At 41.2% G+C, this 20,572-nt stretch overlaps 1 protein-coding gene across 3 annotated transcripts in view; it reads left to right on the forward strand.

The window, feature by feature from the left end:
• tnrc18 (trinucleotide repeat containing 18) overlaps positions 1–20,248 on the forward strand; it is a 61,874-nt gene extending 41,626 nt beyond the window's left edge. Inside the window, exons 18-30 of one of the 3 annotated variants that reach the window (XM_059558555.1) lie at positions 2,188–2,427; positions 3,141–3,544; positions 3,923–4,051; positions 5,702–5,846; positions 6,644–6,761; positions 12,307–12,382; positions 12,845–12,953; positions 13,466–13,582; positions 14,033–14,191; positions 14,504–15,810; positions 16,133–16,369; positions 16,508–16,582; positions 16,668–20,248. In XM_059558555.1, coding sequence (XP_059414538.1) covers positions 2,188–2,427; positions 3,141–3,544; positions 3,923–4,051; positions 5,702–5,846; positions 6,644–6,761; positions 12,307–12,382; positions 12,845–12,953; positions 13,466–13,582; positions 14,033–14,191; positions 14,504–15,810; positions 16,133–16,369; positions 16,508–16,582; positions 16,668–16,874 — 3,323 coding nt within the window. In that variant the 3' untranslated portion in view covers positions 16,875–20,248. The remainder of the gene's footprint in view (positions 1–2,187; positions 2,428–3,140; positions 3,545–3,922; positions 4,052–5,701; positions 5,847–6,643; positions 6,762–12,306; positions 12,383–12,844; positions 12,954–13,465; positions 13,583–14,032; positions 14,192–14,503; positions 15,811–16,132; positions 16,370–16,507; positions 16,583–16,667) is intronic. The other 2 variants (XM_059558572.1, XM_059558564.1) reach the window with 2 other exon arrangements.
• The last annotated feature ends 324 nt before the right edge of the window (positions 20,249–20,572 follow it).

The following is a 20,572-nucleotide window of genomic DNA, read 5'->3' on the forward strand; positions in this document are numbered from 1 at the left end:
ATCTTCTCTTCCTACTACTTCTTCACAACCTTGTTCTTCATCTTGACCTTCTCCTTCACCTTTTTCTTCTTCACCACCTTATTTTTGGTCAGTAATTTAATCTTTTAAAAGTTTTCTACATCTGCAAGATTTTGATTTATTTGGCCATTTTTATGTAATTAAGTAGCGTTTCTCTTTGATGTTGGTTACAATTTAATGTGTTTAATTTAAAGATTGCCATGTATAAGCTTATAAAATTATAAGTATAAAATTATTTTTTTGATTAATTTTTTTATTGTTTTCCCTTAATAATATATAATTACTATAATTAAAATAATTTTTTCATAATTTACCACAAAGGAAGCAAGAGGTTTAAATTGCAAGAGAACATAACCATGAGTGAAGTGGTTAATGGTCTGAGTTGAGTCTCAGGAGCCATGGAGGACTGTCCTCACAGAGCCTGCTTTGTGTTCCTCAGCTTTCTTCTTCCTGTACACATCCTCTGCTTGCTGTCACTTCATGTGATACATGCCTCAGGTTTTAATGCTTTGCTTTGGAACATAACCAATCTGCTACCAATTCAATGTCTTTAACAAACTCACCTCTGGCTTCAGCTACTCACATCCTGTGTGTCTGTCTCTATCATCAAGTGTGTTCCTCACCCTCCAGAGAATGAGAGAAAAGGGGGTGTTGCTTAAAGTGGGTACCTACTGTCTTAGTTAGTCCTTGAGAGGGTTTTTTTTTTGTCCTTTATCAGTTTAGACAAGCTCCAAACTGAAGAGATTGTTAATAATTGATGACTTTCTTAGTCAGGGATTCTGCCAGCAACCCTAGCTTTCTGCAGCGCTTGTGGCTTATTTCTATTCCCATTTTTCCCTCAAGTGATTCAGCTCATTCAGCACATTGGGCAAGGCCACTTTACTGGCTTCTCTTATTTGGTTTGGGCTTTTGGATTCCCAGCCCCTCTCGATTTGGAACGAGCCAGCAGCCATGTTGATTTTAAATCCTGCCCTAAAGCTCTGAAGGCTTGAAAGCTGCGCTTGCTAGATCCTGCCTGCCCAGATTAGTATATGCTGCCCGCATGAAACCAGGCTTTGTCCCCCACCAGTAATCTTGTGTAGTGGTGGGTGGGCTGCAGTGTTTGAGCAAGAACACATGAATCTAGAGAACGTCGGCTTCTGCGGTTCTAGATTACAGTGGATATGTGAAAGTGAGAAGAACGGTACTGCTGGCAGAATGATGCATTAGTGATAGTAAGCTAGCATTCATAGCAATGCAGATTAATTTGATAGTTTTATTGTTCTAAACTAGCAAGGGAAATGGTCTTTTATATTTTGGATATTTCTTATTCGTTTGTATGGGATTGATGTGTTGATTTCATGGAAGATGATTGAAATGAATAGTTCACACAAAAATGAATATTTTGCCATTTACTTCCTCCTCATGTGATTCCAAACCTATGATTTATTCATTTATTTCCAAATTCAGAATATTTTTCTCCATGCAATGAAAATTAATAGGGTCTGAAAAAACATTGATTAGACCCGGTTAACTTCCACTGTATGGACAAAAAAAAAGAAAAAAAAACATTCTTCACATTATCTTTTTTCAGCAGAAGAAAGAAACTCATACAGGTTTGGGACGACATGAAGGTGAGCAAATAATGACTGAATTTTCATATTGGAGTAAACTATCACTTTAAACCTGGGCAACTCCAGTGCTGGATGCCCAGTGCCCTGCAAACTTTAACCTCTATTTAACCCACATGTCTGCACACTCTTTAAAATAAAGGTTCTTTATTTTACCCACGATTCCATGAAGGATTTTCCCACTGCACAAAAGATTCTAATGAAAAAGGGTTCTTAAAATTAGTAAAATGTTCTTTACACCAAGAAAAAAAGTGGTTCTCTAAAGAACGGTTTGCTTTAAGGTTCTTTGAGAACTCTAAAATTGTTCTTTCAAAAAAAAAAAAAAAAAAAAAAGAAAGATCATGAAACCTTTGTTTTTAAGAGAGTAAATGACAAGTAGTTCTTAACGCCTTTATTAGCTTGTTTGGGTGTTTGGTGGGGGCTCTAGTTAAACTCAGCAGGACACTGCCCCTCCAGGTCTAGAGTTGAAAGCTCTGCATTATATCACAGGCTTCATCAGTTTCTGAACCTTACATGTTTCGTCAAAAATCCTAAATGAATTCCTTCCCACTGTTACCAGAGTATTTTACCGAACGGGATGATTATGAGGATGATGATGATGATGAAGATGGGTATGATTACGGGCTTGATGAAAGCGACGGCCTGTGTTCATCATCCATAGAAGAAAGTGGGCTGGGACTTCTGGCCCGCTTCGCCGCCAGCGCTATCCCGAGCCCCGTTGTCACCAATCCGCTCTCCGTTGTCCAACTGGAGGCTAAACAGAAAGCCAAGAAGAAAGAGGAACGGCAGAGTCTTCTGGGTAAGGAAGTGCTTTTTTCCCTGTGCTCTTAGGTTCATCTGTAATCGCTTAAATGTGACACCAGCTGCTTTTCCAAGCCCATGGGACTTGAATTCCCAGGTGACAAGGTGATGCATTGTTATTGGCTGTCTTTTGTTGCGCAGTGTCGTGCATGTGCGCCGGCGAGTGAGAGAATTGAAAGGTGCTGGCAGATGAAAACACATTGTGCTTGGAGCAGTCACTCAGTAGGGGTGTTATTCAATGTAGACACCCATCAGTCATGCCCCACCTTGAGAATGGAGTGTCATTATCCCCCCGCCGCATTTGTGTGTGTGTGTTTGCTGCGCCGCTTGCGCTCGCGGAGCATGTGATGCTGACAGGCCTTGCTTTGATGAGGTTGTGCTGTGATCCTGAGCGGGTTCCCAGCAGTGCACACGACAGGCCTGCCAGCGGAGACCAACAGCCGCCTTCATTAACTATTCCAAGACCCTGCAACAACGCTCGGACTTGATTCTGCTCCCACATCTGGCCCTGTTTATATCTCACATGTGCACATTATATTGTCGTACTTCGTTTGCAAATGAGTTGACCGCATGTAGATGGTTTAAATTATAGCAGATGGCCTAGTATTTACATTACTGGTGTTTTTTTCATAAAAGGCACTTTGTGTTTATGTGCGAGTGCATTTACTTTGCATGCTTTAGTAATAACTGGTTATGTCTTCCGGATTGTAGGCACAGAGTTCGAGTTCACAGATTCCGAGAGCGATGTTAAGATGAGAAAGAAGTTTCCGTCGCTGTTGCATGGCAAATGGTCGGCTCCTGAGCTCCCGCTCTTGCCGCCCGCGAGCGTCATGCGTGATGACTCCAGCCCCAGCAAGCGTGGACGCAAACCCAAGAAACCCAAGTCTCCCAGGGAGTTCAGTTTCGACCTTACCGCTGATGGGAGCGAAGACGAACAATGGACGCGGCGGAGGAGCGAACGCATCTTCCTCCATGATGCTGCCCTAGCCAACCCAATCTCCCCGTCTGGCAAAACTCCTCTTCCGCTTACTCCCAAACCCGCCCGTGGCCCCAAAGTGGCCCCGCAGATCCCCAAGGAGCTGGCCAAAGGCAAGGAAACGAAAGATCCCAACAAGGTAAGCCCATTTATGTAGACCAAGTTCTATGTGCCAGACTAAACGAAACAGTGATGGCGCTTGATACCAGCAGGTGTCTTGCTACATTTGTTGGACAAGAAAGCCTCCCGCTGTGAGTGTCATGTTGTTGGACACAAAAGGGTGACTGCTTGCTGCCAGGCTACAATTACCAGCCTTCACCGAATCCTCCCTCGTTTTTTTGTTTTGTTTTATTATTTATTTATTTTTATAGTGTTCAGTGCAGACTGCCTATTAATGTTTGCTTGCCTATCCAGTGCAGTGTGGGAGAACTGCCTGATTTTGTCATGCATTTGTCTCTGGCTTTTCACTCTAGTCAATGCTGATGGTTTGGTTTTGTATCTGGTTTGAATGTTCCAGAAGAAGAGGGTTAAGGAGACCCCCCTGTGTCTGCCCCCACCGCAGCTCTCCAGCACACCCTTGGACGGCTCCGCAGCTCTCCCTGTCAGCCCAGGGCACAAGAGCAAGGTGAAGCCCAAAGCCAGAGAGGTAACTTGCCTAACACTGCAATGCTAATAAGTCATCAACTGGCTGATATTTTGCAATATTTTAACTCATGAACAGAAATTTGTTTTCTCTTGAGTCGATTCCAAGATCTACTAACAACCATCAACTGGGATTTTTTTTCTTTTTTTTATTGTTTATTAAAAACAGTAGTGGTTCAAAAAAGTTTGTCAAAGTTATCCTAAGACAAGAACGCGTTTTGGTTTTAGGCCAACTTAGATGAAAGGTTTTGATCCACTTGTGTATTATAAAGGTATTATAAGCTAAGCTTATCTGTTCAGTTTATTTAGGCGCATGCATTTGTGTTAAATATTATTTTCCATTTTTCCATTCAGATATTTGGATATTTTTTATATTCTCTTAATATTATTATTTTTTAAGATTATTTAATCTTTTTGGGGCATTAAATAATCAAAACTGACAATTAAGAAATGTATAATGTTACAAATGATTTCGAATAAATGCAGTTTTTTTTTTCTTACTTTCTATTTATCAAAAGATCCTGAAAAAAATGTATCATGGTTTACACAAACATATTAAGCATTTATGACTGTTTGATAATTGTATGTATTATAATGTTTGATAAAACATTGATAATAATAAGAAATGTTTTTAAACAAATCAGCATATTAGAATGATTTCTGAAGGATCAGGAGGCACAGAAAACCAGAGTAATGATGCTTTACCAACATGGGAATAAATTTGATTTTAATATATAATGAAATCAAAAACGGTTCTTTTGGGGAGCCTTGGGGCATTACAGACGACTTTCTGTAACCCCCAAAAATCTTACCAACCCCCAAACTTTTGAACTTTTTATATTATTATATTTTATTTTTTGACCACTCTTATACTCATACTTACACATTTGTTTGGCCTGTCTTAACACTCTTAGTACATAAAATACATGATGCACTGTGTATTTCCTCACATTTTTAACATGCCACATAATAAATACTTGAAACCGACTTAGTGTTGCACAGCCATTTTGTGCTACACTGTGTTTCACGAGGAGAAACAGCGAAAGGGATTAGAATAATTTTACCTGGCAGGCTCAAGGCCCATTGGGAGAAGCCTTGCATTTAAATGAGCCACCCCTTCCTGCTCCCCTGTCCCAGTCTGCATGGGCCCACTCTCAGTACCCACCGTGACCAAAGGGAGGGAGGTGAGATGGGGTAGAAAGAGAGAGAGAAAAGGGGCGAGTGCAGTAGAGCAGCAAGCCTAATTAGACTGCACACTCAGCGGGAAAGCAGTGAAATTAACCAAACAACATCTCGCTCCATCCATTTCTCCGCCCCTTCCGCACAATTTATTTATTTCTTCTCAAGATAAATCTCCGCTGCATTTTAAAACTCTCCACTGCTGCTGTTTTTTTTCATCATCTTCTGTATAAATCACGTTATAATGCACAGTGCAGAAGCTCGGGAACTCCTGTGGGTATTTTCCGCATTCGAAATCAAGAAATCCTACATCTTGTGAGCCGAGCTTGTCACTCATCTAAATGGGTTTTACTGAATCAATTCTCCTCTAGTAAGCACATGGGTCTCATCTTTAGAACTGAACCAACAATGGCTCAGTGTTCAATATTTCATATTGTCACAGGAATTGGGGTAAAATGTGCTTGAATTCCCCCAGCAGGCTCGAGGGAAGGGCGGTGCTGTCAGCAAACTGATGGAAAGTATGGCTGCTGATGAGGACTTTGAGCCCAACCAGGACAGCAGCTTCTCCGAGGATGAGAATCCCCTTGTGAGCGCTCAGCCTGAAAGACCCTGCACCCCCGGTGAGACGCTTTCACATTCCCTCTTGTCAGCAAGGCCACAGAGCTCTTTCCCTTCACTGCTCCCCCGTTTTTAATTGCTGTTTTACGACTAATTCAGACTTCATTTTCTTGTCTGTGCATGCAATTAATAAGTGAATGTCTTTTGAATGACGTGAGGGAGAGATAATTTCACAGCCTGTCTTATCTTAATCCAGCATTAAAAATCAGAAAATTGATTTGCCCTGATTGCATTCATGCGTTAATGTGGCGAGCTGAGTGTTACTGCATGCATTAGCTTGTGAGCTGCTTGCTTCCTACGTTGACAGGATCATAACCGGCATGAAGCTTCACAAGTGACCGATTTGGAACCTTGTGCATAGACAGCAACTCTGTGTTGCCACACAAACAGCCTTTCCCATGAGAGAGAGGCACAATTGATTACCTTTTTTATTATTTTAACATTAAACAATTTTATATTAATATTTCAATTTAATTCATTTTAATTCTTAGATTTTTTTTTCCATTGACCTTGTCACAATGCACTACGGGATTTACTTCTCCACGATTAATACATGTGATGCTATCTTAAAATTTGGCTAAAATTATGAATCTTGGAGAGCAGCATAATTAAGTTACCTTTGGGAACAGTTTTCACATTAAGATGCTGCATCCATAAGCAGCTCCGTCGGTTTTGGAAGCTAGCTATTTTCTCTAACATTTGCAGTTTTAAGGTGGTGATGAGACGTCTAAGGTTTTATTTAGTAGCACAAGTTTCGGCTTGTCTCTCTTCTCAACTCTCTCTGTTTTGTTTCCCTCAGCCCCTCGGAACTGTGTCATTAACAAAGATGAACTGCAGGACGGGTTACGGGTCCTCATCCCTATGGATGACAAACTCCTTTATGCCGGCCACGTCAACACTGTTCACTCTCCTGACATGTAAGAGACTCTTTTCACTCTCTTTATACCCTCTGCTGTGTCTTCCTTGTTGTTTGTCTATGTATGAATCTCTTTTAGGCTGTAATAACTGTCGTCGAAAAATGTGTAATATTGTGTAAAATGCTTGCTAGACCCACTCCTATCTGCTTTAATGGGGAAATACTAAAAGCTGAAAAACGGCTTGCCATATTCACATTTAAAGTAGCAAATCGGCAACAAAATCCTACACAAAAATTTCCCATGAATGGTCAAATAGCATTAAAATCGTACAAGCGTACATTTTACGAAATTGATTGTTTCTGTGGGAACTGGCGTTTTTAATTAAGATTTATTTTTGGCATTTTTGCCTTCGTTATGATAGGACCGATCAGAACTGGGGCGGGGTCAAGATTGGGAAAGGTCCTCGATTCGAGATTCAAACTCGGGAGGGGCGTAGCCCATTGGCCCACCGGCGGGAAACCTGCACTTTTAACAGAAGCTGCAGTAACACAATAATGTTACCGACTGTCTGTTTTTAATACAAGGGGGATTTATTACACCATATAATATTGTGTGTTGTGGATTCTTACATTCTTAGTAATGTGGGAATATGTCTTTGGTAAGGGTACATTCTTCTGTAGAGCCTTTAAGTCTGTGTTTGTTCATTATTTTTAAATCATGTTTAATTGACCAAATGAATCATGTACAATTATTGTCAATCCTGAAGCGAGATCCACTGATTAGAGAAGTTTATTTGTAACAGAAATCACAGCAAAGATGGCCTGGTAAAAAGACCTAAGCGAAACTTGTGGTGTTTGATGCATTTACAAATCAAAAGAATTTTTTATTGTAAACAAATACATTACAGTGATACAAAATTTGTTCATCTGATTGCATTCTTCTCAGTACTTTACGCAAGGTTTCGTTTTCCTCTGAATGAAGTGTTGGTTTGGGTTCGAGGCTTCCAACCAATGCCACTAAAAAAAATTGGCGTTCATTCCTGTGCCATATTTAGCTGTAGCTCCCTGCTGGCCGTTTCTTGTTACCGAACCGCTTATTTGAGCCACTTAGTATTACAGGCACTGAAATAATGCCAAGTGTTTCCTATTGCCAAAGTCCAGTTCAAGGTTCTCCATGGAAAAATTTGGAAGTACAATGTTTTGTTTGGTCAGGAAACAGAAGGGGTGTGAAGTGTTTTGCGGGAGGCTATGACAGAAATGGGCAGTTTTGCTTTGTTTGGACTTTGTATGCTTTCTGTAGTCTCCCATGGCTTATTATTCACTTGGATGAACAGATTTAGTCCATTGAGGGTTTGAGATAGTTCCTCTCAAAGTCATCTCTATAAAAGATAATTTCATTTGGTGAAAAATGTCAAACTGGTGCAGCATCTGGTCGAGGGGGTCTTTAATGAGAGGGGCTTCGTTGCATTTCGGCTCTCTGTGAAATGTGTTGTCCTCCATTTTAGTTTCATTAGAGCGACGGCCCACGGTTGTTTAGCATGCAGCACAGAAACACATCTTCCTCTTATCAGTCCAAGAGCGAGCCATGACAATCCCTTCTCCCAAACTCCAGAGGTCTGCGAGCCAGAGGTCAGGTGACATGTTAAAAATCTGGATGCTAGTTCACAAACTGAATCCCTAAATTAAGGGAGCAGAAAGGTGGTGCTTTGTCTGTTAATTTGCAGCACATTTGCGTGGCATAATGAGATATGTTTGTCGTATTTTGGCAGTGAAATATCTCTCCCTCTATCGCTCGCTCTGCATGTGTCTCTTGTACTAAAAATAGCAGTTCCAGCCAAGCAAGGGAAGGTGCCTTTGTGCAGGACTGTTACACCGCGGCTCTTCAAAGCAAGTAGTTCGGTGTGGCAGTGAGAACTGCTTGCGAGAGGATTTAATATGACGAGAGCAGGCGCTAGTGCAACAGATCGCTTGTTGTCCACCCTGCCCTCTGGAAATTCAATTCTGTGACGGCTTGTACTACACAACACCTTAAAAGCATCCAGAGATTGAAAATCCGTGCTTGGGCACTCGGATGTTGATATGCTGCCGCCGATGCTGTTTATATGCCTCGCCTGTCTTCATTAACAGAGCCTGCTGTGGAGAGCCTGGGCTTCTGCAGGCATGAACGTACTTGCAGTACATGAGAGCAGACTGGTTAATTGTGCAGTCAATAACTCACACAGCCGGTGTCGAATTGGAACTGAAATCTAGGGTAAGGAAAAGTGTCTGTTCTCAGCCTGAGCCTCGGCTTTCACGAAGCCTTTGTGTTCTGCTCAGAAAAGTCCTTTGGCAAAGCCATTGTCACACTTTCTGACGTGAAGACCATGCTAATGGCACAGGCCCATTATTTATGGGTAATGGCAAACTGATTGAAGCTTTCTCTCCATCCTTCAATGGCTCGCCATTTATTTTTCTCTCTGTTATATCTTTAATTATGTTTTAGAGATGTGGCTCTATGTAAAGAAAGAGACTATTTTTATTTTTCACAGCTAAAATTCCCCATCTCTCACTGTTCCGACAATAATCAAAGATTTCTGATTGTCATCATGTCATCTCAGTGAGAAATATAATATGGCAAATTGCATTTTATGCCTCTACACATAACTTTCTTTTGAGCAGTTTTCTCCATTTACATAAATAGTCATTTTTGTAAACCTGCTTTTTATGCTGTTCTGCTGAAATGCTGAAGGATTTATTTATATTAAGTGATGCTGTAGTGTGTGTGTGTGTGCGCGCTTCAAGTACAGTTTCAATATATTCTACACTAAAATAAACCCACACAGAGCAACCAGTATAAGGCTACTTCCCAAATATATAATACAATGGGTATAAAAAAATGATCTGAGCCGAAATAGTTTTTTATTTGAGAACAAAGAGACTCTGGGAATGATGATAATCACTTTCTATTTAGGAAAACCAGTTTCATGGGAATATACATTTTTGTGGTTATCATACAAAAATGTTTGACTGCAGAATGCTACGAGTGACCAATCAGATATTTCCAAAAGGAAGAATGCATTTCAAAATTATGCTGTAAAGACTTAAGTACCAAATACTTTCCACTTAGCAAACAAAAACATATTTACAATGACCCTTTTCATGTTCCAAGCCCACATCAGGCGAGCCATCCACAGACACGATATTTAACCCTGCTTGTCCGCTCAGTCTTCCCACCGACGCAGCTGGTGTGAATTGTCCCAGGCTTTGCAGTCAGAACCAATCAGGATTGGCCAGCCGAATCCTCCCCCTCAGGCCAGATCCAGGAGACAGAGATCTGGGGGACACTGTCCCACATCACCTCCCAGGTCCATGTCACAGTAATAAGGCTGCCACTCTGTGATGGACACCTCTGAAGCTTGGCTCTGGGTTCATGCTTGAACTGCTGGCACCCTCATGAATCCAAATGAAAAAAGACCGAACATCCAACGGTCACTGTCTTTTTTTTTTCTTTTTTTTTTTGATCCAGAAGCACCAACATGCAGCTGCATGTATGCATCCCTTCAGATTTATAAGGCTTGTGTGCTTGCATCCAATAATAGAGAGTGACCTGCACTTCTCTATTATTGGACACAATATAAGACACAATTATAAGACACAAAAAAGCCTACACTGTTGTTGATCTTTTCCTCAGACAACCAATAAAAGCCCAAAAACTTCCTTTGTTTTTAACAGTATTGTGGCATTTGCATGTTGGTTCACTTTGGCAGTGGAAACTAGTGTAGTTGAAAGTGGGTGTTGCAGATTTCTCAAAGGTGAAATCTGCAAACCTCCAGAAATAATATTCCAATAATATTCCAAATCTGGAGAGAGAACTCTATGTTTGGATTGTGGTCCGCCTACACACTGATTTAGCCTGGTCTGCCTTTTTTTAATTCCTTTTTTCCATTTGCGTCAGAGCCCGTTTTGGCTCTCATGTGTGATGTCAAGAAACGGACTTATCTTGCATATCCCCACTGCTCTGACTTCTTGACAATAAAAGTGACTCAAAAAGATACATATATCGGGCAATGAATTCAGAAAAAGGGGGCAAGCCCCTCCAAATTGTATCCCTAAGGTTGAGCTTGAGTAAGGAAGGTAGGGTTTTTGGAGAGAAAGCCAAGCTTCTTTGGGTATTGTGAATAAAGGCTGGTTCAAAGCTCAGTGCGTTTCTCAAAAGAGCCCTGTCTTCAAGCTCTTGGGCTGCTGAGTCTTTTGGTTTAGCCCCTCTGCATCTCTCCTCAACAGCTTACTACATTATATTTTTAGACAAAACCATTATGCACTGGGTACAGGCAGCTTCCTTTGACAGTTTCATGTGTGTTCTCGCCTGCCTGACATGATAAAAATGGCCCCCTTCACTTTATTACTACACATCTGTGCATGCTATTCCAAAGAATAAAAACAATGGTCGTCTTAATCTTGTCACATTATAATAACTTGCTCAACTTCTTACTGACATCAGCTAGGATTTGCAGGCTATTAGTTACTGTTAACCAATAGCCATATAGCTCTACAGCCATAGTATTTGTTAATTGTTGTGGTTATTGCAGCCTTGGTAAAAAGGCCATAATATTTAAAGTCTGCTTTAATTAAAACTTTGCCCATCACCTTTATCTTATTTTAAAATGGAGGTTATTGGGTCTATGATTGGATGTGATTGGTTGTGAATAACATACTTCCAGTGTCGTGAAGGTTACTTTGGAAGTGTAATAGGTTACAGATTACAAGTGACGCTATTTAAAATGTAAGAAGTAGTGTAACTATTTCAGTTAGTCTACTTTATTAATGTAACTGATTAAATTTGATTAATTTTCTACATTTTAAACAAATGTTGTCAACTGTTTATCATTTTAAAACACTTAAACCTGGCCGGGTTAACCGTAGTATTCAACACTGATTACTGTCAGACTTTTAAAATCCTTCATCATTTTAATTAAGATTATAATAATTTCATTTTAAAACAGCTTTCACAAAATCAGACTTTTGAGATCATTCTGAGTATAAATAGAGATTTAAAATCAGAAAAAGAAGTGGTAAATATTATCACAAGAAGTATTCAGATGTAACCCTCTTTTTTTTAAATCATTAACATTTTCATAAGTAACTTTTTAAATTATTATTTTTTTTCCTAACTGAAACAGATTACAACTGTATGCTCACATTCAGATCAAACTATGCATAGAATCCAGTAGAATAGAAGTCCCTACTATACGTTTTATTTATTTATTTATTTATTTATTTATTTATTTGTTGGACTCAGATATAAAAAAAAAAGCTCTGTCAATATTTGTTGTAATTTGCAGTAATTTAATGCCATATAATATTTTATTTACAAATTATAGCACCCATATTGCAGAAAGGGAGTAGTTCTTTTCCTAAATAGAATAATCACTTTTCACTATCAAATCGATTACTGATAGATAGATAAAATAAAGCCCTGGCCTACTTTTTTGTTTGTTCCCATTGAATATCCTGATGCATACTCAAGTCGCAATAAGGAAATAATTTAACATTAACATTTTCATGACAACAGGATGTGCATTCCCTGGATTTTTGTTTTGGGCTGATAAGCGTGTCCTGTCTTACAGATACAGTGTGGTGGTGGAGGGCGAGAGGGGGAACAGGCCACATATCTACTGCCTGGAGCAGCTGCTACAGGAGGCGGTCAGTACGCCACACTGCCCTACACCATTCCCTGACCCAGACACACCTTACGCCTCACCACAACAGACCTGTGTGTTTTACTCAAGGCACACTCCTCGGTTTCCTATCTCTGCTAACAGGCCCGAGGCACGGTGTAATATAGAAGCTGTTAAGCACCTTCCCCCGCTATTAAGTTAAGGGCATGTTTTGCTCCAGTACCTCTGTCTGTTGGTTTAGGCACACACGCTTTCGTGGCTACCGCCTTTCCTTCCTAATGTACCGTTGGAAGCGGACCCCTGCCAAGAGCAACCTTAGCCATTACCACCTCTCTGAGATGGATTATATACACAAAATGTACATTTCCTTGCCAGAAAATTATTCATTAGTTATTCTGCTTAGAAGATAGGTGACTGCAAAGTGTCTGAATGCACACAGGTGTTGATTTAATAATCCTCTCTGATCCTCACTGCCTTTGTCCTACAGATTATTGATGTGAAACCCCCCTCCGTTAGATACCTTCCCCAGGGCACCCGGATTGCAGCCTACTGGAGCCAGCAGTACCGTTGCCTCTACCCTGGCACGGTCGTCAGAGGTATCGCTTTCCTGTTCCACTTAATTGAACACCTTTCACTGGCTATTACAGACTATTAACCAATGCGTTTCACTGCATCTACGTTTCTCAAATGGAAAAATATGCACAAATGTCCACTGTCCTCCGCATAGAGGCGTAGTAAGAGAACTTTTCAGGGTCGTTTAATTTCCTTTAATCTTAAATCTTTTAGCCAAGCCCATAAACTGAGCCGGGGAATGAAGGATGGTGTGGTTAGTCTACATGCAGAGCTCTGCTCTATTATTATTTATTTTCCCTCCCACTGAGGAAGGAGGGAACTGGAGACTTGTCAAGAAACTCTTAAAGGGAGGTCACTGCTACTGCCGCTGTCAGCCAGTGAAAATGAAAAGACCCTGTATGAATCCCAGCAGCCGCTGAGAAATATGCGGTCGCTCTTTCGCGCAGTAGTGTTTGCTGTTTCACTCAGTGGAAACGTAAATTGAGGTGATGCATGTTCTTTTGCATCAGTCGTCAACCCTGTTACTTGTCCACAGGGAGCCCGGACATGGAAGAGTTGGATGATTTGATTACGGTGGAGTTTGACGATGGAGACACTGGCCGGATCCCGCTCTCTCATATTAGGCTGCTGCCGGCGGACTACAAGATTCAGTGTGAGTATTCAGCGACGCAGGGAGTAAAAGCCAAGGCACGAAGGAGCGCATGAAACATTACCTGAATGTTGAAGTTAGGTAAACAGCCCATGTGCGTTCTGTTTAATTTGGAGTCCATGCGGCCACTGATTTGTGTTTGGATTTGCTCTTGAAGCTTGATGATGGATTCAGTAAAATATGTTTTTCCACTAGTTGCAAGGGGGTTGCATATTATTAAGAGTGAGACTGAGAGATTTGAAGGCTTGTGTGTAATATTTAAGAGCACTAGGTAAATATTAATGTGTGTGTATGTTTGACTGTGACAATGTTTGTGGATTATCATTTTCAAAATATATCAAATAGAGAAGAACATGGAAATGTGCCAGTATTTTTGTGTGTCAATTTTGTCAATCACAAATGTCCTTATTGGGTCTATTGATAATGTTTTCTGAACTGAATTTATCCCAACAGGTGCAGAACCGTCCCCTGCGCTCCTCGTAACTTGTACCAAAAGGCGAGGAAGGAAGTGCAGTAAGGATGTACCTGATGGCAAAGAGACACCACCCAAAAACACAGAGGAGTCTGCTCCGAAAAGCAGGGGCCGAGGAAGAAAACCCAAACCAAAGCCAGGTAATTTCCACTCCTTTGAATCAAACATTTACCCTCATTGACATTTTGGCTGGCATTTTTATAAAAGTGGTTATTGCTTTGGTTCAAATTAAATATTAAGACGTCAGAACTGGTGTTACTGAAATGAGAAATGCAGTGATCTTACAAAAGTGGTCCGGATTGGTGGTTTCATAGATAGTAAATCACTTACTTTTGCTTGGAAAGAGCTTACTGTCATAACAGGAACTGCTTTTAGCCTCCCAGCATTTTTGTGGAGGTAAGTGTGTTTTTGGTCTGGCATATTAAAACCTTCCCTCCTGTGCTGCATTCCAGAGCCTGAAGTCGCTCCAAAGGAGCATGAAAAGCCTGACACACCAATGCCAATGCAGGTTCCTGAGAGGCCCCTGTCCAGCCAGAAAAGCGGCCCACGGCCAGGTAGAAAAATGAAGCAAGTCGGCACAGCCAGCCCCTCCATCCCCGGATCTAATGAAAGCCAGAAGAAAACCACAGGAATCAAGCCCCCAGCCAAAGTGTGTTCCCAGCCCCAGTCTCTCTATTCGCCGCCGCTTTATGGAAAAGTTCTGTCTGTGGATCTCTATAATGAGCCCTCCACTTCTCTGGCCTCCTTTATATCCAACAATGAGACTGTGAGTCCCGCGGGGAAAGGAAAGCCGGTCAAACGCTTGCGAAAGCCTGAGGAGGCGGCATCTGGATTTGGTGTGAAAATGCAGCGCAAGCAACCGCAGACTGAGATCCTCATCAAACTGGACCATGAGGGAGTCATGTCACCCAAAACCAAGAAGACCAAAGCCCTTATGATGATGGAGGGCCAAAACCTCTCCAAACGAGAGAATAAGTCTGTCATGGGTGTCAGCTATACTACAATATCCACTGCAGACAAAACTCTGAAAGTTAAAAACAAGCCGAGTGAGGCAGACCCGCCTACTACAGAGAGCGTGTCCACCTACAGTGTTCGTAAGCTTGGCAGTGGAAGTGAGGGTCTGATGAAGGTGAGCAAATCAGGGGAGAAGGACAAGAAGGAACTGGAGTGTCCCAACTGCAGTAGCAGCAGCAGCAGCAGCAGCAGCTCGGAGTCTGAGGGAGAAGAGGAGCGAGGGGCCTCGCAGGAAAAGAAGCCCAAACAGGACTCAACCAGCTCCAACAGCTCGCGGGCATCAAGTCCCACCTCTTCCAGCTCATCCACAAGCAGTTCATCATCCTCAGCTGGATCTCACTCCTCCTCCTCCTCCTCCTCCTCATCGTCCTCCACCACCAGTGATGAAGAATCCTCCTGTAGCTCAGATGAAGATCAGGTTGCTGTTTCTCAACTGTCCCCAGCTGCAGAGCATGTACCACCTCAAGAGGAGGAAGACGAGAAGGCCAAGTCAAAATTGGGGCCTGCTGCCAACATCCATAAGCTCCAGAAGCAGCAGGCGTCTGACACACAGCAGCAGAAGACCCAGAGACAGCAGAAGGTGAAGCAGGGAGTCGGTCGCCCCAAAAGACGAGAGGGATTCCACCTCCCAACTACTAAGGAGCTGGCAAAAAGACAGAGGCTACCCTCCGTTGAGAACAGGCCCAAGATCTCCGCTTTCCTTCCTGCCAGACAGTTGTGGAAGTGGTTTGGAAAGCCTACTCAGGTAAGACAATGGATTTTAGGATTGCATCTTTCTTGAAGTCCCACCTATGCTTTATCTACAACATCTCAAATCATTTATTGCATGGAGTAAAGTCCAGAGAAGTTTTCATTTTTTTTTTTTTTTTAGTGTCATAGTTAAAAATAAAAAAAATGACATTTTATTTTAAAAAGTTGTAAAATGCAAATACAAATAAAGGCCTTGTAAAAAGTTTCCAAGATAATTTTAATGTGACCTTCATATATATAAAAAAAACCCTATTCGTTTTTAATAAAAGGACATAAAAGTGCCCAAAGAAATATCCTTTTGCTTCAACTTTTGACAGAGGCGGGGAATGAAAGGGAAGGCGAAGAAGCTTTTCTACAAAGCCATAATGCGTGGGAAGGAAATGATCCGTATTGGAGACTGTGCCGTGTTCCTGTCTGCCGGACGACCCAACCTCCCCTTCATTGGACACATCCAGAGCATGTGGGAGTCCTGGGGAAACAACATGGTGGTCCGTGTCAAATGGTTCTATCATCCTGAGGAAACCAACCCTGGAAAGAAACTTCATGACAAAAAGGTTACTTTCATCTCCCTTTGCTAAACAAGAATAATGGTTTGCGGGCACAGCGTTATGATGTTAGTACTGGAACGGTACTTGATCTGTCCCAGTCTTGCCTTTATCTGGGTTTGTAACTAATCAAATTTTGTTTGGCAGAACTGGGAACAAATGTCTGGCCAAAGTCGTCCTGCTGTTCTGCAGGCTTCCAACCAGAGAAAAGACTTCATGGAGGTAAGAAAACCAATCCAGCAAATGGTTCGATCCTCTTTGTCTGGGTGAAAACAGACCGATAGCTCTCTCTGCTTTCTCTTTCCAGCGGGCCCTCTACCAGTCCTCTCACATTGATGAGAATGACGTCCAGACCATTTCTCATAAATGCCTGGTGGTCAGCCTTGAGCAATATGAGCAGATGATTAAAACTAAGAAGTACCAAGACAGCGAAGACCTCTACTACCTGGCCGGCACTTATGAACCCACCACGGGAATGATATTCAACACGGATGGGGTGCCTGTAATCTGCTGAGGATCAACAAATGAGGCGCGTGGAACCAAACGAATGAGATACAAGGGGTAGACAAGATGTGTTTGCTTCACCCAAAGCCCGACTTATCAGATGAGTACAGAAAACGTCCTGACAAAGACGTTGAGATCACTTCAACAGATGCCCATCATTTCAAACACGATGGTGACCGTATTGTCAAATTGAGTCGAAGTTCATCGCAAGTGTTTGGTCTGCTCAATGATTGTGGTGGACAAATGATGTTCTCGGGAATCTCCAGCGTCAAAAATGTCTCAAAGGTCAACTGCATCTGCACCCCTGAGCCCTGTTTGCCTCAGCCATCAACGGTGCGGCTGAAATGGAGGTGACACCACTTCTGCAGGACTCATTCTCCGGGTGAGAAGGCCTGCTTGGAACCAGCTTCTTTGGCTGTGGGACCAACAATGGAAAGAGTAATTAAAGCTGACAGGCCATGTCACACTTCTGCCCAGAGAGTCGTCCCCACCACACGCTCCGCTGTCCAGTTACTGCTGCTAGATCCCTGGCAGAACTTCAAGGGCTGGCTAATGAACTCAGACAGGTAAAACGATAGCAGACGTAAAGCTGTGGCCCATGTGAGAAGCACTTAAAAGAAGGAACTGCGAGCCTGCAAGGACTGTTTATTAATAGGAAAGTGTGAGTCACTTTTCCACCGAGTGGCCCAGAAGATCTATCCGAATATTTATATACGAACCTCGGCCCTCAGTCACAGCGGCAGAAAGGTTTCTTTTTTTGAGTCAAGGGCTCTCCTGGGACGGAAACGGATGCAGATGTCGCCCGTTTGTAAATACATGCATACAAGCTATATATGATATGGACAAATATATTTTATTTTCGTGTACCATAGATTTATGTGACGATAATTTTTTTTAAAGCATCAAAAGAATAAAAAAAAAAGCTTTAATAAACTGTGAAAAAATGTTAACAAATATCAGGAAGTTTTAGAGTACAGATCTTGTAAGTCGTTACTGGAATCTCAGATGCCCACTACATTGACGACGTAATGTAATCTTGATATCAAAACTACTATTACAGGACCGATGGTTCGTGGGATTTGACTGTGTTCGAAGCCAGTTGTCCCATAATGCAGTTTTACAACTGAAAGCACTTAAATTCTGCCCTTGGTCTTAACACAGGACAGACTTCCCTAGACAATCCCCTGTTCAGGTGGACGTGAAGCGCTTTGCGGGAAAACCATTTTAGTTCTCTCATTGCTTCTCAGGGTCAGTGAGAGATGGAGAATGAGAGTTTAAAAGCACGGTTTAATCAGGCTACACTTGCTTATCGTGTCTATTTTACTCTGCTTTCTCTTTTTTTCTGAAATTATCCCCCACAGAAAGCAATTACATCTCATGCATGAAAGCACTTTCTTCGAATAAACAAGTGGCAGCAGTGCAGGTGGCATTATCTGTTAGCGCTTAAAGTCGAAAGCGGAGTTGTTTTTTGCCTTTCTCAAGTCTACGTTTTTTTTTTTCCATCTCGTTTTCTGGTTCTTTCCTAATAGCCTTAACCTTGGTTCGTAAAAGCTGCCGTGTACCGGCAGAATCAAAGTCTGAATGTTGTCTTTGAAGACAGCTCCTTCTGATTGATATTGTGTTCCAGAGAAAGTGCCATCAGTCATCAGAGGCAGTTAGGACCAGGCTATGTATTCGCTGCTTCTCTAATCAAGACCAGTCAAATGTATTTGATTTATGGCATCCTTACATGGATGAAGAGACTAGCAAACACCTTATTTGCTTAATTGCAATTATGGTTCTTATTTGTGCCTCATTCTTACGGTTCAGAGGAGGCATGAATGTCTTTTTCTTTTTAAAGTGTTGTTTGATGCTGGAAGGAAACTGTTCTTAAATGCTTCTCATGTCTATGTGTGTTTTTTTTTTAATGAAACTAAAACCATTAGATGATCTTATTCTGTACTGATCTTGTTTAAACAATTATGGTTATCAAGATGTATAGAAAAGATGAGGTAAGAGGCTACTACTACTATTGTTGTTGTTGTTGTTGCCCAGCCCAGTTTTTTTAAACTCTGTAATTCTTTCTACCTCCCACCTTGGTTCAACGTTTCATGTTTTTGTTTTTTAATATTTTCTCTTGGTGGTATTTTCCACTTGTGAAAGAAATGTCACTGAAATGTAGGCTTTTAAACCATTGCCTGTTTTTAATTCTTTCGCCATGATGAATGCCCTGATGTCTCTGTGAATGATGTTCATTAGACACTTGGTTCTTTCTGTTGTTTTGTTTTATTTTTTCCCGCTTTTAGAGGGAGAATAGTGAGTTCGAGAAGGGTATGGACACTAGAGACTTCCAGTCTCTGCGACTGGAAAATATTTGGCCTACTCAGTATTTTGGAAATGTCTTTATATTATAGAAATGTTGACACTATTACGTATAGTAGAACCGTCTGAAATGTGTAAAATATATATATATATATTTTGTGTACGTTTCATATCACATTGCCCGGTCTCTCTTAAAGAGATATTATCTTGTTGATATTCAATAGGTTGTATTTCTTAACATGTTTTATCATTGTATGTGTGGTCTTGAGGCTTAAAACGATATTCAGCCTGTTTGGACTGTTTTTCTAAGTCACCTAATTTGATTGAGGATTTTACATGCACCCAAAGCTAATTCAGATGCCAAATGATCTTCAAATGCACAGTGAATCTGAAGCAACAATAAGCAAGCTCTCTTTTTTTATTTTATTAGACGCAATCTTCTAAAAACAGATCTGTGTTGAATGTTTTTGCCTGTTTAGCGAGTTGTACAAATTAAGTGCCCCTCAAAACAAAAGTTTACTCGGAGCTTGAGTCAAGCTAAAAGCACTTTTTAGAGTATTTTTGTCTGCATGTTTTAGAAATCGCGTATATGCTTCTAGGAATAATATTAGAGCAATCATGAAAAGTATATTTTGCTTCTTGTGGCGTAGTGTAACGTGAATGCAGGCTGGGTCACTGAATGAGACAGTGGCCTCTGCTGGTAGCAGTCATGTGGGATGAAGCGCTGAAGTCCTCTGCTACTCGTCCAGGGTCCGTTTGAGCGTATCTTATGATGTATAAGGTTTAACTGGCTTGTTAGAAAACCGTATATAGCCGAGTAGAAGTGTTCTAGAGTTCACTGTTTGCATGATTCTGTTCAAACCTTTTTTTTATATGGCATTCCCCCTCTCGGAATAATCGTCCTCCATGCTTAACGTGCAATACTGCTGAATCTGGATTCTGTGAGGTAGCTGCTAGCGAGGGAAGGAACGTGTTCATGAATGTGGGAGATGATGAGAGAGAGAGAGTTAGTGTGGACTGGAGGCTGGTCCTTCACTGGTCTTCATCTGCGGTTCCTTCAGCATTGATATGGTCCTGTTACAACATAAAAATAATAATAAAACGTTAAAAAAAAAGCTATAATTTTGAAATTATTTTGAAATTTTAAAGCATCAAGGTTTTGTAAATGATCCTTTATGAGAGGGGGAGAGGAGTATGGATATACTTTGTACACACATTTAATCTTGTAAAAAGCAAAATTACGAAATACTTTTTTTTTTTTTTTTTTACATTGGAACCGATATTAAAGATTACTGTTGACTTGTGTGTGAACTTATGGAATTTGAATTTTTTTTGTTATTTTATTTTATTTTTTTACTGACGCAACCAGCATTATCAGTGTTTTTCAATTCTTTTAGTATCTCAGTA

The sequence above is a fragment of the Carassius carassius genome, chromosome 1 (assembly GCF_963082965.1).
Source record: "Carassius carassius chromosome 1, fCarCar2.1, whole genome shotgun sequence".
In the NCBI taxonomy this organism is placed as follows: Eukaryota; Metazoa; Chordata; class Actinopteri; order Cypriniformes; family Cyprinidae; genus Carassius; species Carassius carassius.